The 14,117-nt window shown below is 46.7% G+C and overlaps 1 protein-coding gene across 2 annotated transcripts in view; it reads right to left on the bottom strand.

The window, feature by feature from the left end:
- EPRS1 (glutamyl-prolyl-tRNA synthetase 1) overlaps positions 1-12,571 on the bottom strand; it is a 30,731-nt gene extending 18,160 nt beyond the window's left edge. For both annotated transcript variants that reach the window (XM_061559279.1, XM_061559280.1), the window contains exons 1-14: positions 12,372-12,571; positions 9,851-9,935; positions 8,578-8,677; positions 7,692-7,848; positions 7,190-7,362; positions 5,785-5,879; positions 5,356-5,482; positions 4,472-4,664; positions 3,919-4,090; positions 3,427-3,660; positions 2,205-2,289; positions 1,648-1,707; positions 900-1,010; positions 195-331 (exon numbers count right to left, since the gene is read on the bottom strand). In XM_061559279.1, coding sequence (XP_061415263.1) covers positions 195-331; positions 900-1,010; positions 1,648-1,707; positions 2,205-2,289; positions 3,427-3,660; positions 3,919-4,090; positions 4,472-4,664; positions 5,356-5,482; positions 5,785-5,879; positions 7,190-7,362; positions 7,692-7,848; positions 8,578-8,677; positions 9,851-9,935; positions 12,372-12,414 — 1,772 coding nt within the window. In that variant the 5' untranslated portion in view covers positions 12,415-12,571. The remainder of the gene's footprint in view (positions 1-194; positions 332-899; positions 1,011-1,647; positions 1,708-2,204; positions 2,290-3,426; positions 3,661-3,918; positions 4,091-4,471; positions 4,665-5,355; positions 5,483-5,784; positions 5,880-7,189; positions 7,363-7,691; positions 7,849-8,577; positions 8,678-9,850; positions 9,936-12,371) is intronic.
- Between the last annotated feature and the right edge of the window lie 1,546 nt (positions 12,572-14,117).

Genomic DNA, 14,117 nt, shown 5'->3' with positions numbered 1-14,117 from the left:
GGCCAGTTTTCAATGGGGCAAGTCCCTTAGAGATGAACGGACGGACATAAACGCTTTCAACAGCTGGCCCGACAGCAATTATAAAAACAGAAATACATGATCAACTATAGAGCATCGTTGAGAGACTGAATACCGCGCGTTCACTCTCAATGCGAAAAGTTTGGATTTTGGTGCAGCGGCAAGGTGTTCCGCACCGGTGGATCTTGCCGATGCGGAGGTTCCCCCAGTTGATGAAGGTGACGACTTCGCCCTCACGCAGCGTCTCAGCGTCGGCGCCGTCGATCAGCACGCGCGGCCCATACCACACGGTCTTCATGCCGACCGCGACGTTCTGCCGGCAGCACACGCAAGGGCGACCCCGAGTCAATCCCAGAAGGTCACGGATTTGCTCGCTAAATTTCAGGGCAATTGGAGCCAGCAGTGGCATTTTCAACCATAATTAATGTAGTTGCCCGGATCTGGACAAATGTGTTAGTCTCCCTATAATAGGCAACTGGAACAGCAACGTCCACTCCGATGACACGAGGTTATGTAACTACCCAATGTTGTTGCGTGCTATGTGGACCAATCACTGTGCACTACATCATTTAGTAACAAACTCGGGTTTAATTGAAGTTACAGAACTCTGTCACTCATACCACGTTGCCAAAGCAAGTTGCAGTTGTTGTATAATAGGCTAGCATTTCGGGCTAAAACGGCAAACACCAACACCACTAGCCAGTCAAGGAGAGAGGCCGCATGCTTCTGTAACATGAGAAATAAGTGTAAAGCCACGCGGTTCATTTAACATTGAGCCTGTGTGACTGTAGCCAACAGTGAGGGGTGTCCGTCTTACCTTGGGGTGGTGGTTTAACATGTAGGCTTTCGCGACCAATATCATCCACAACACAGGTTTTTACCTTGGGGTGTTTGGGTGCATCCTTTTGCTCCTCCTGGGCCCCGGCCACAAGAACGGTGACAGCGCCCTCCTTCTGCAGCGCTGTGTAGCGCGGGGCGATTGGGTCGATCACCTGCACGCACACCGGCTCGCACGTCAGCCCTCGAAAAATCGGCAGGGACTCCCACACACGATGAGGATTTTCAGCTTCCCTTAATTGTTCACAAGGGGCAGATGAACTTTCTTAACAGTACAAGAATCCCTCTGATTATCTATGGATGCCATATCATGATGCTTTGTAATTTTTCCCCAAATCGGCACTGAACGTACCAAGACCCTGTAATGTTCATTATAATTATCACACAGAGAAATCCACTGCTGGATGAAGGTCTCAAGCCATCACCATCTATAGCTTCTGCACACAAGCTGATTTAATTGCTCCGTCTCTGCAGTAGATGTCCTTTTGGGTATGTTCCCTCCTTCAACTGCCACTGGGTCAATATTTTCGATCCCCAACCACCTTTCGGTCTTCTTAACAGTCTGTCTGATGGGTTTAGGATCGTGTAATGTGACAATCAATACCGACGTTAACTTAAGTGAAGTTGCATAATACCCTACTCCAAACAATGAGAATAGAACAAGCAGGTAAAGTTGGCATAAATTCCACGTGGCGATGACGTCAGTGAAGGGGTGATCAGATGGAGAGCACACAAACGCATTCCACTATGTGGCGTTTAAAAGGAGTTTCCCACCCTCTGGTGTTTACCCACCTTCTTGTTAAAGGCCCAGATTTTGTCCCATTCCATGTTCACGACCGAACGGGAGGAACCCTGCGGGTAAAAGGAGAATCACACGTGCGGTGAATACAAAAGCAGTGGACTTGCGTCCGACCTGGCATGACGACGAATCGATTTCAACAACTGGACTAACAAACGGTAGTGTCTTGTAATTTCATTTTGTTCATAAATCAGTATTGTGCCTCATGTAGCAAATTGACTTCTCATGAAATTATTAAACATTTATCCAAAATAAGTTATTAATGAAGCTAAATGTGATATGCATTTAAAGAACATAAGTTCGAAATTATACTTCCCAAAACAATGTGACCATAACAAATGGGTTTTAAAGTTACATCCAACGGGAAAACAGCTGAAGATGTGGACACACCCCTTAGCCAGGAAGTGCCGTATTCTAAAATACTTTGCAAAAAAGGAAAATTTATATAAGCGTGTCAGGTCTGGCGCACACGGTGATGCGGACGATGTTGTCCGCGTAATGCTCCATGCAGCACGTCATGCGACAACGCAAGGCGTGTCGCGTGTGGTACCTGGGCGGCAATGAACTGCTTCAGGCCCTCCACGGTGAGGCCTCTCCTGAGCACGCCCCGCACGGTCGGGAAGCGGGGGTCATCCCTGGGTGGGACAATCGCATCAAATCATCCTCCCGCAGCAACAGTAACAATAACACTTTGGATTGACGTACAAGTACCATTGTAACATTGTTTGGCAATACGTGTAGCGGCAGAACAGTGTGACGCAATAGTCTGTACCGAAAAACTCAGTGTAGCCTTTAAAGTATTTTATAGATGCACTGCTGGATGAGGCCCTCCCCACACTATGGGGTTATTTGATCGTACTTAAGTATGCTGGTCAGTCGGGGTTGGTACAGGCCAAACAACATATAATGACACAATGCCCGATCCCCACATAGGAAGGCGACATCACAGCGATACACTCTGTTACTCCTGTTGCGGTTATCTGGCTTTACCACCTGAATGTGAAAATGTAATTTTTGCTCTGCATCTACATCCGCCATATGAGAGAAGAAGAAGGGGTTGAGGAAGGTAGGGAGCATGTTTGAGTACAGTACAGTGGATGTTTCTGCAATGCCCTCTGCTGTCCACAATATAGCCCTGCAGCAGTTTACAACACCTGTAAGGATGAATGGAGCGAACTCATACAAGCACTTTCCTCCAGGCCAAGCCTCACTTAGCTTCTGAGATGTGATGAGACTGGATGCATTCCAGGTAATTTGGCCGTCGAAATTGGATTTAAATCATATCTAAAATGCAACCGCATCTCAAGAATTAGTTTAAAAAATTGTGGGACACACACATTCTGGGGTAACAAGGAAAAGTGAAGTGAGGAAATAAACAAATGATTTGGGGAAGGGGTAGTGCAGTGGTTCGCGCACTGCGTTATAAATCCAGTGACCTGAGATTTATTCAAACAAGTCCTGGGCACTCCCTACTCCACTTCACCAACTCGCACTGACCAACGTGGGGTAGTATGATCAAACAACTCTTGATGACCAGCACGGTGTGGGGAGGCCTTCATTCAGCAATACATTAACAAACGATTGTAAATGATAAATATGATAGAAGTGGGATTATGATGATGATGATGATAACAACAATGATGACATGCTATGGAAAAAACGCAACTTTTGACAAATCTATCTTGACAGAATCGGTTGGGTCAGCAGATGAGCAAATTATTGAGTCGTTGAATAACCACCGCGGGGAGACAAGGCGACGGACAATCACTCACCAGCCCTCCACGAGTCCCTCCTCCACGAACCAGGTGAGCTTGCGCTTGGACAGCACGGTGTTCATGAGGTTGAGGCGCGCGTACGCCCACACGTACGGGCGCCGCAGGCCGAGCGACTCGATCACCCAGTAGAACTGGTCGTCGCGATCGTGATACTCGGTGGTGCGCAGTGCGTGCGTCACGTTCTCCACGCTGTCCACGATGGGGCACGCAAAGTCGTACGTCGGGTAGACTCTGCGGCCGGGAGGGGGGGGGAGGTCGATGGGGCGGCGAGATGGTTGTTACGGACGGAGAGATAGCGGCATCGCCACTGTAGAACCTAACCACATGACTCGTTTTTCTATGTATTTACTCCACTCTCCAGAATATGCTTAATTGTTAATGGCGAACTGTTATTATTGATTAACGTTTCTATCATATTTAGGATTCTTGTGGATCATTTACTGTATTGCTTTATTAAACGAATTACTGGTAGAGAGAGACACGGCTCACCTGTACTTGCTCCCGGTACGTGGGTGTGGTTCGTTCTTGCAGCGGTAGAGAGTGGGGTCGCGCATGCAGCCGTTGTTGGAGTTCATATCGATCTTGGCGCGCAGGCAGCACGTCTGCCCCAGCTCTGAGCCCTTCTTCATCTCCTCCCACAGCTGCAAATTCTTCTCCACCGCTGCACAGACAACACCACTGCCGTCGTCACCACCACTCCAGAGGTACAACCGCCATGATGATGAAAATTATCATAGAGAATATTAATTTAAATGAGGCAGCTGATGTTCATGTTAATCAGCGGTCTCTACATCACATGGGACGTATTTGCTCGGGGTGAAAGAAACCAGCATTTTGTAAGAATAGGCGAAGTGAATTAAAAAAAGCTAATTTTAAAGTATTCCAACGAAGCAATCTTAAACACACATATATGGGTTATCACATTGATTTCAAGGACACCCCTCAATTGGCCCAACATCCCCACACCAGACCGAGCTGTGAGACTAGGTGACGACATTATTGGTGTGTTATTCTGCACTGTGATAGAGGCGGAAAATCTCACAGTTGCTCCTGTTCTTGGACTCAACGCGCTGCTCCCGCTCCTGCTTCATGAGTTCGGCCGGCGTGTCATCCACGTACGCCTTGCCCTCCTTGATCAGCTTCTCGGCGTACGTGGCGATCAGGTCAAAGTGGTCCGACGTGTAGGTGAACAGATCGGGCTTGATCTTGAGCATTGCCACGTCCTCCAGAATCACCTGGTGGCCACGGAGCAGGAGAGAACAACAACAGCAGCAATTTGAGTTGATAAGGCAACTGCATCTCAAGCCGCTCAACAAAAATAAAAACTACATTTTGGTAGAAAGGGAGTGGGATGGGGGGGGGGTGGTCAATGGAGGGAAACACGGGAGGGAGGGAGAGAGAGAGAGAAAGAGCAACACGGCCCAGAACCAAGCAACCAGGCTTGAGCACCAGCAACGAGTCCTAGGGACAGCCGGGGCAACCAGGGCAGCACCAATGAGTCTCAGGGCATCCTCAGCAGGCCATAGACCAGGACCCATACACCAACGAGACCCAGGGCATCCCTCTATGTCGTGCTCCTAATAATAGCCCGAAACGTAATGGTAAGTTTAACCCCAACGTTGAATCCTTTAGCAAAACTCTAACCCGAATGCTAAACCCTAACTTCATGGCTTTTCACCGAGAAGTTGCAGAGACCGAGTAGAAGGTAGGGAAATAAATGAATTGGCATGTAACAATTAATCAATTAATTAAAATACATTATTTTACTCTCAATTAATGCGTAGAATTGTGCATACAATAATCAACTCTTCATTATTTATGCAAACACAATCCATTCAGGTGAATGAGAGAACGAGACTATAAATTATACGGGGGGAAAAATATTGATGTCAGCTTCCCTACTCTCTTCACAGTGACCACTCTAACCTTCTCAAAGTCCTCCTTCTCCTTGGCGGGGTTGGTGTCGTCGAAGCGCATGATGAGCTTGCCGTTGAACATCAGCTGGTAGTACTGGTTGAGGAGGGCGGCCTTGGCATGGCCAATGTGCAGGAACCTGCCGAGGCAAACCCACAGCGTATGCACTCGCAGGCACAAGACGCACAACCTCCATCACTCGGAATGCTGAGAGGCATTTTACTTAAGAACGTATATGATGGTGTTGAGGATGTTCAGAATGATGATGATCATCATTACAATGATGGTTATCATGTTGATGTTCATGATGATGATCCTAAAGAAAATGATCATGATGATGATGCTTATGAACATGGCTACGCTGATCATGATGGTAATGATGGCAACGATTGTGGTCATGATTATATATGAAAATTAATTATTATGATGATGCTTTCATACCCGCTGGCCTCCGGGGGAAACCTCACGACCACCTTGCCCATCTCAGCGCCCGGGAGCTCCACAAATTTGCCCACGTCCTCCTTCTTCTCCTTCCCCTGTAAATCGATAGTCACCGTGAAGCAGCCTCCTTACACACACAGTGATACCTCGGTTCACGAACGCTTCTGTTCACGAACAACTCGGTTCACGAACGCTTCTGTTCACGAACAACTCGGTTCACGAACAGAAAAGTTCATAAAAATTTGCTCCGGTTCACAAACTCCGCTTCGGTTCACGAACAGGAGCCGCGGCCATTTTAATGCTATTTCCAGGCTGTCTACATGGTCGTGACTTCCTGTAGGAAGATCGTGGAGAGAAGAAGAGACACAGAAAGAAGTACTGTGAAGACACTTTTAGTGACTTTTTGCTTTTTGGTGTGCTTTTTAGCACATACAGTACTGTACTACTGTACTGTACTGTACAATACTGTACTTACTGTATTGTACAGTTCACCCGTTTGAGTGCTTACTGAAGTCATCTCAAGCAAGGTTAGTGTTCTCTCTTTATACATTACTATACTGTACAGTACTAATGTGTATTGTAATTTGTTTCATATTTTTGTGCTTCAAAAACCAAAAAAAAAGGTCAGAACGGATTAACCGGATTTACATTGAACCCTATGGGAAAATGTGCCTCGGTTCACGACCAATTCGGTTCGCGACCAGAGTCAGTTCACGAATTAAGTTCGTGAACCGAGGTATCACTGTACATCTACCAAATGCCCCAGACAACCAAAGCACATTAACAGCCCTCTTTTCAATCCACTGCTGGATGAAGGCCCCCCCGACCTTACTCTCAAGGAGGTTGCTCACCACGATTCACCATACTGATCTTTGCAGATTTGTGAAGGGGTGCCCAACACCAAGGTTAATAAATCACTTACCATTGGTGTTAACCGTGGCCAGGAATTGAACTAAGTTCACTGGGTTCACAGTGCAAAGCATTCACTATTGCGCTAACACTTTAGCCCCTGCATCTACTGAACATATCCTGAAGTTGCCGAGGCATTAGGTGCCCTGCCGTTTCAGCCTACGGAAGAAGACATAATTGTGAATTTCGCAGACACAATGACTTCAAATTACCCATAACGCACCTGATATCATCAGATCACGGAAGGAAAACAGGATTAAGCCTATCGAGTACTGAGATAGGTGAGCACCAGGCATAACAAATGTTATAGGCTGCAGGAATACGTCGTCAGAAGCACAGGGCAGTGCAGCAAATGTTGTCAAGTACAGTACTTCTATGTGCTCCCCACCGTCACCAACACACACTGGCCAGTCTGGTGAAGCATGGTCAGAAAGATCTTCATCTAGCAGTGGAATAACAAAGTAACTGTGCAACTACCACAACTACTACTACTCACTCCCGGGGCGGCAGAGGCGCTGGTGGCAGCAGCAGCAGTGGGTACGCAGCCCTTGAGGTTCCACGCCTTGGAGACGGCCTGGAAGGTTGCGTTGGCAGATAGAAAGGCAAACCAGCGTGCCACGTGCGTGGACGCCTTCTTCTGATCCAGCATCACCTGCCACATGTTGTTGCCTGCCACAGGACAGAGCCAGGATGAGAGGTGACGTGTTAAAGCTATTTTTATTACGAATAGAAAACGACCAACACCGAGCCACACTCGCAGACTTGGCAGCATTTATAGCCCCCTCCTCAAATCCTGTTTTTCATATCCATTGGACTAAACAAGTCGACGTGGCAGCTGTTGCAGTGGTGTTATTTATCCCGGCTCACTTATAAACAATTGGATATTAAAATTAATGTTTGTTTCTGGGCCGGGGATTAATGTGTAAACTGTATATTTTGTTTACCGACGCCCTTGGACATATGTAAAACTAAAACGACGGCGTGGCAGTGTCGCACACCTTTCAACGCGGCCCACACACTGATGTCGGCCAGCGAGAGGGCATGCCCGACGAGGAACGTTCGCAGTGCCAGGCTCTCATCCAGCTGCTGCACAGCGGCCGAGAACGAGGTGGTGCCGCAGAGCATGGTGGCGCCAAACTCCAGCCAGTGGTCGACCTGCACACAGCGACCGGCACAGGCGCTTGTCAAGTGCCTCGCGCAGAGTGGACGTGTAATAATTCTACCCCCCCCCCCTCCCTGGCCCCAACGAGTCGATGAATTTACACGATTTGATGAATTTTGCGATTCTATTAAATGTCGGGATTGAATGGATTATCATTTCGATTTAAAGCTTTCGTGACTGCAGGGATTCATCTTCTTGGTTCTTTTGGTAAAGTCACGTAGAAGGGAAATAATAAAATAATACAAATAAAACATAATAAAATAATTCTCACGACGTTTCGGCCACAACGCAAGCAGCCGTCCTCAGGTGAAGGTCTGTCGGAAAGACAGCGTCTTCAGTCTTCAGACGCTGTCTTTCCGACAGACCTGTTCTTCACCTGAGGACGGCTGCTTGCGTTGTGGCCAAAACGTCGTGAGAATTATTTAATGTTTTATTTTTATTATTTTATTATTTCCCTTCTATGTGACTTTACCGAAAGAACCAAGAAGATGGATTATCATTATGTGGGGATGCAGTTTCACTTTGGAACAGATTATTTTTTCGACTCATCTTTGGCATTTCATTTGTATTGTTTCTTGGTTATTTATAGCTCGTTTATACAGTTTTGTTAGATTCATCATTCTGTACGTCGAAATTATTTCGCACCGTACATAGCCAACCGAGCTAATTGGAATATTAGCATCACAGGTTACTGACTGGGCAATTGTAGATGCTGCCATTACCTCTGTCTGTTCCAGGAGGTTTGCCCCATACAGCCCATGGCTAGGGCTCTGACGTGCGATGAACCGGCAGATGGAGTTGGGGTCGTTGAACGTCACACTCCTGCCAAGAAAACGAACATTTTGGTCACTCATGTGTTTGTTTCAATCAGTATTGATCAACGTGGGTGCGGAGCGAACATTTTGAATGGAGCTCAGGTGGCAACTCATCTTGTGATTGCGCTGGATAGACACATTCACTGCATTACCTTCCCCCAAATGTAAAACTACCCACAATGCCACTGCCACAGTGAATTACAATCTAATTGCATAACTAAGGACCATAATTTTTCCATAGAATGCATTATATTTGGGGTGGAACAGTAGAACACTGCTCTATGAACCCAGCGACCTGAGTTCAATTTGCAGCCAGTTAAAATAAGTGGTGAGTGATATCCGAACTGGTCCTGGACCACCCTTCAACAACCCGCACTAATTAGCATAGCCAAACATGATCAAACAACCCCCATGACCCATATGGCATGAGGCCTTCATCCAGCAGTGGACTGCCAAAACACATGAGGTCTTGAAAGTCCTAACTTGATTGTGACACAACCAACCAGCTATATACACTGGGAAAATGTTATTTTACCTAGAAGATAACCATTAGAAAGATCTGCAAAGGCATGACATTACCTCACTTATATTTGGGAAACATTTCATTTGTGCATTCTCTGCTTTAGGACTTAACCAGTGACGAATGAATGATGAAACCGACTAAAAGTAAAAAAAAAAATTAAAGATTTTTACACTTATCTGTGTTATGCCATTTCTGTATGATTCGAATCATTTTTATAGTCAAAATCGCCAAATTTGCGGAGCTCCGCTGCAAATACAGGAAGAGACGAGAGGTGAGGCAGCGACGAGCTCAGCCTCCCCTCTGATTGCGCAACCCCTCAGTAACTGGATGGAGCACGGGCAATAAGCGCGTGCCTGTTACTATCTCTCTGTATGCCACCAATGTAATGATTACATTGGTGACATACATGTAATAATTACATTGGTGACATACTTTTACTATAAAAATCATTGGAATCATACAGAAATTACATTTATAATACAGATCAGTGGAAAAATCTTAATTGTTATATATTTTTTTACTTTTCGTAACAGCAATTTTCATTGGAGTATGACAGGTGAGGCTCTGCCTCCCCTGCCTCCCCTGACCTCACGTCCCTGCTACACATCCCATATTGTAATTAACCTGCTTGTCTTTGTTTTAGTCCTGGACACTTACTCGGACACCCGGAGGCTCGTTTCCTGTCCTCGCACCACTGCAATGAGCAAGGAGTCCTTCACTTGCTCAACAGCCACCAGCACGCCTTGAGTTCACAAACGACAGCACGCACAGACCGAGTGATCGACAGGCAGCAGATGAGGCACAAGAACGATGATGTCATCTCAACATGAAAAGAATGCTGCAATGCTCATTTGCCAATGAAGACGTTCGACATTTTTGTGTATTTGAGCAAAACTTTTGGTGAAACAATCTTAGCAGTACACTCCAAGGTTTGAACCCCCCCGAGGTATTCCTGAGTAACTGACTACAAAACTTCTCTATAAGATACGTGCACAGGCGTATGCAAAAGCAGCCTGCATCGTTAAGACACACTGTACTACAAAGTACAGAAATGGGGCTTAAAAGGAATACATCATGATTCGTCACTGGGCCAATTTCATGTATAATTTGGTGATGGTGCTGTGTTAGCAGTGGTGCACGAGCACAAATAACAAAAACTACTCATCACATCGGTCAACTTTGCCTTAAAAGAATAAGTATATTCTAGACGACGTTTCGGGCAATGGTCCTTTTCTTCACATCACATAGACAGGCCAAATGTGAAAGTGATGTATATTTCATAGTGTCGAATTGAAAATGGTAGGTTCTGAGTTTACGGTGCCATGTTCATAGCACGTACGTGCATATCAACACAATTCGCACAAACTTACAAGGACGTGTTTTACTCAGGTCAGCTGTTTATTCATGTACCCTTACACTGTAGTTTGAGGAAACAGTCCAAATGCATGTGTGGCCACAATGTTTCACTTCTCTGCAGACACGGGGCATGGCTGTTAAGTTTTCTTAAGTGACATGCCTAAGAACTGATGATCATCGCTTTCAAAAGGAACAGCTGTGAGTGCCAAACGTCTTGTCTTTTTGATGAATTCACTTAAACCACGTACACAAACCCTTCACAATTGCATGGCCCATCAAATGGCAGTGTCCCATGGTCTGTAACTTCGGGAGCCGCCTCCACTCATCGACAGACAGGAATTCACCAAAGTGGCTCAGCGTCCTGTATTGGGTTTTTTTTTCTCTCCCCCAAAAGTATTTTATTAACAAGACGTTTCAGGTACACACACGGAGGATATGAAGGGAAGTTGACACCAGCACATACACAATACGGATTACAGTCCAATGGAAACCTGTCGAAACCGCATGTTTCAATAAACTGTTTCAATAAACTCGAGAACGTTGGTGTCTTCCTAAGCTCTGATACCCCTGTAGGAGAAAGGTATCAATTAAGAGGGGGACGACCTAAATGCCCTAATGAATGATCTTAAAAAAGCAATGCCCACTGGAGGAGAGAGGTAGTGATCGGGTTCCATGTTTGGTGGCAAGCTTCCTCCTCGCCGGTTAGGTTGGCATTCAAGATGCTCTAGAGTGGCAATGTTTGACAATGTATTGGCCCATTCATGCAGTGCTGGGGGAGCATGCTACTACTTCCAGTTTGACCATAAAACACCATCGGTTGAGCAACAACACAATGAAACAACATATTCGTTGCTTTGTGCGTTGAGACGGTGGCGGGCGGGGGATGATCCCATAGTTTATACAGAGTTGCTAATTGTCAATAACAGCCGGCAATCTAAGATATTATTTTTTAACCAAGCCCTAAATTTGGTGATGACCAGGAATGATGAAGAGGATGAAAGTGGAAACCGTTTCAGAGTTTTCTTTAACAGAAAAAAAGCTGCTGGATGATATTGCCAATTTATTCAAGAAACTCTTTGGCTAAGAAGTGTTTTGTTTCCACGTAGCCACACAAGGCAATTGGGTTTCTGTGTAGTTGAGAAGCTGAACAATCAGGTTTTTGATCAGGTTGGTTCCCTCAGCGTTGAAACCATTTATAATTTTACATACGACGCTTATTATCTCTATGCAAAAATTAACTTTAATGACATGTCACAGCTTGCTACATGAAGGCTTTAGTGCAAAGCGTGATGCCGTTGTTGTTGCTGCACTAATCTTAGTGAGCCTCAAACAAACATTCAGTGTTAAATACTGTATAGAGTTAAGTATAATATACATACTTTCATGGTAAATTGATGGTGACAGCGGTGTTGATGATGTTAACTCTGATGGGACACTGGTGGTTGGTGAATGAACATGGCATTAGTCATAATCGTATTTAGTAATCGTGAAGATGTTATTGATATCCTCGCTAATGATGTTGTTTCGTGATGACGACGGCAGCAACAGCAGCAATGTCCACTTCAGCAGCGTCAGTACCAGCTGCTGCAGATACTGCCGAGCACATCAACGATGAGCCCAAAGCCGACGATGCTGCCGATGACGATATATACACAAAACCACGAAGTGACCAACTTTGAGGGCCGGGTGCACTAACAATTATCACGTCAATAAGAACAATGACAGCTGTGATGTCCCCCCCCCCCCAAACACACTCCTTCCCACCCAACCTATCAACCCGTCACCAAACCCGGTTGTCCGTGCTGGCTCAAAGGCTCCTCACCGGCAGGCGGGCTCGCCTCGTTCACCACGAGCTTCAGCTGCATGTCGACACGAGCGAGGGGACACGACGGAGCCACACGAAGGCAGTCTTCACAGCAGCAGTAGTAGCAGCAGCAGCAGCAGCGGCGGCCTCGTCCTGCTCCTCGTCCACCGCCTCCGCTGTCGCAGGCCCGGGCCACGTTGTGCAGAGACCCCGGCGAGAAGGAACCTCCTCCCCCCCCCAGTTACGTCACTTTTCTGAGACGAATTTACAGCGGCCATCTTGGGTAGGGAGACTTCTTCCACCACCCCCGCCCGCGTGCGCGTTGATGACGCGAAGGGGCGTGGCGCTGAGTGGGTGGAGGCTGCCCCCCCCCCGCCCCCCGCCATCCACCCCTAACGAGTTCTCTCCTTTACCAAGATGGCGAATGGGATGCTCGCTGCTAAAGTCAACGACGTCAACACCAGGTGGTCCGTGGTGTATCGATTCATATCGATTAGAGACCAGGGGTCGGCAACCAAAATAACAAGAAGAGCCATTTCTTTCCAATTCGGTACAAAATTCAGTATTTCAAGAGCCGCAATGCATCTGAGTACATACGTACTCATCGTCAAGAAGCAGCCCGTAAAGAGCCGCATGCGGCTCCGAGGCCGTAGGTTGCCGACCCCTGGATTAGACGAAAACAACGTCCCCCCCCCCCGGTGTAGCCTGTAACAGAAAGTTCTAAAATTAAGACTGTAACAGACTGTTGGGGCGAGTGCTGTTGGCGAATGAAGGCCGGAACGGTACACGAGGGGGTGGGTGGCCAGCACCACGCGCGACCGCCTTTGTCTCTTACCAGTGGCGAAGTTGACAACACCGCACCGGGTACTCATTTGAGGCTGAGTCAACCTAGGGGAGGCTCAGGACCGGTTCACGTAATCGTCACTGATGGTGGTGGTGGCCATGAGCGGGAATCGAAAGGTCTGCGCTAACCACGACGCTACCGCTCCCCCACTCTCTATAGGACCGCACATACACACGTGTAGTTACGATTGCGTTAGTATTACACTTGCTACTGTTCGTGTAGTTACGATTCCTTTAGTATTACACTTGCTATTGTTCGCTTGTTTACCCATGAAAGTATCACCGAGTCCCAAGACTTGTCTGTCGAAGTCAATTTGCGGTGTCCTCTTTCAAACTTGGGTACATTTGGATCGCACATGGCGTGGGTGCAGGCGAATGTGTTGCTTGAACCTAAGTTAAAGTTTTATTAAGCAAGGCATATCCATCTTATACCGCCTGTGTGTGTGTCATTGCACATTGCAGTTGCATGTCAACGTGTCATGATGCAATCCAACAACCAACGACGAGGATTTCACGATCGTTGCAACAACGCAATGAAGGTGTAACGTCACTAATGTGTACCCTGGTGGATCGATGAATCTACAATTTGACTGGAGACACGGCTGTGATGAACCTGTACAAGCTTAAACAATTACCGTCTCTACCTTATTAGCACGTCGGCGTTCGCGACAAATGATTCGTAATTTAAAAGGTTGCTAAATTGGCTGTGTCCGGTGGTGGCGGGTTTAACGACACATTCACTCGATCTAACCCAAAACAGCACCTGTATTATGGATTCGTTATTGATTTTGGGTCAGATCGCATTCATGTGTCGTGCACCCTCCACCCAATTAATATCACGTGAACAAACGTGCCAATTTAACACCAATGTGGCCTTTAACGTTCCGTGGCCAGTTAGACAGAAAAAAATCGTCTAACGTG

This window comes from Lethenteron reissneri, chromosome 25 (assembly GCF_015708825.2).
Source record: "Lethenteron reissneri isolate LAM-NWPU_2019-01 chromosome 25, ASM1570882v1, whole genome shotgun sequence".
Taxonomy (NCBI): Eukaryota; Metazoa; Chordata; class Hyperoartia; order Petromyzontiformes; family Petromyzontidae; genus Lethenteron; species Lethenteron reissneri.
Note: the sequence above shows the minus strand (reverse complement) of the source record. Positions and strands in the feature narration are given on the sequence as shown.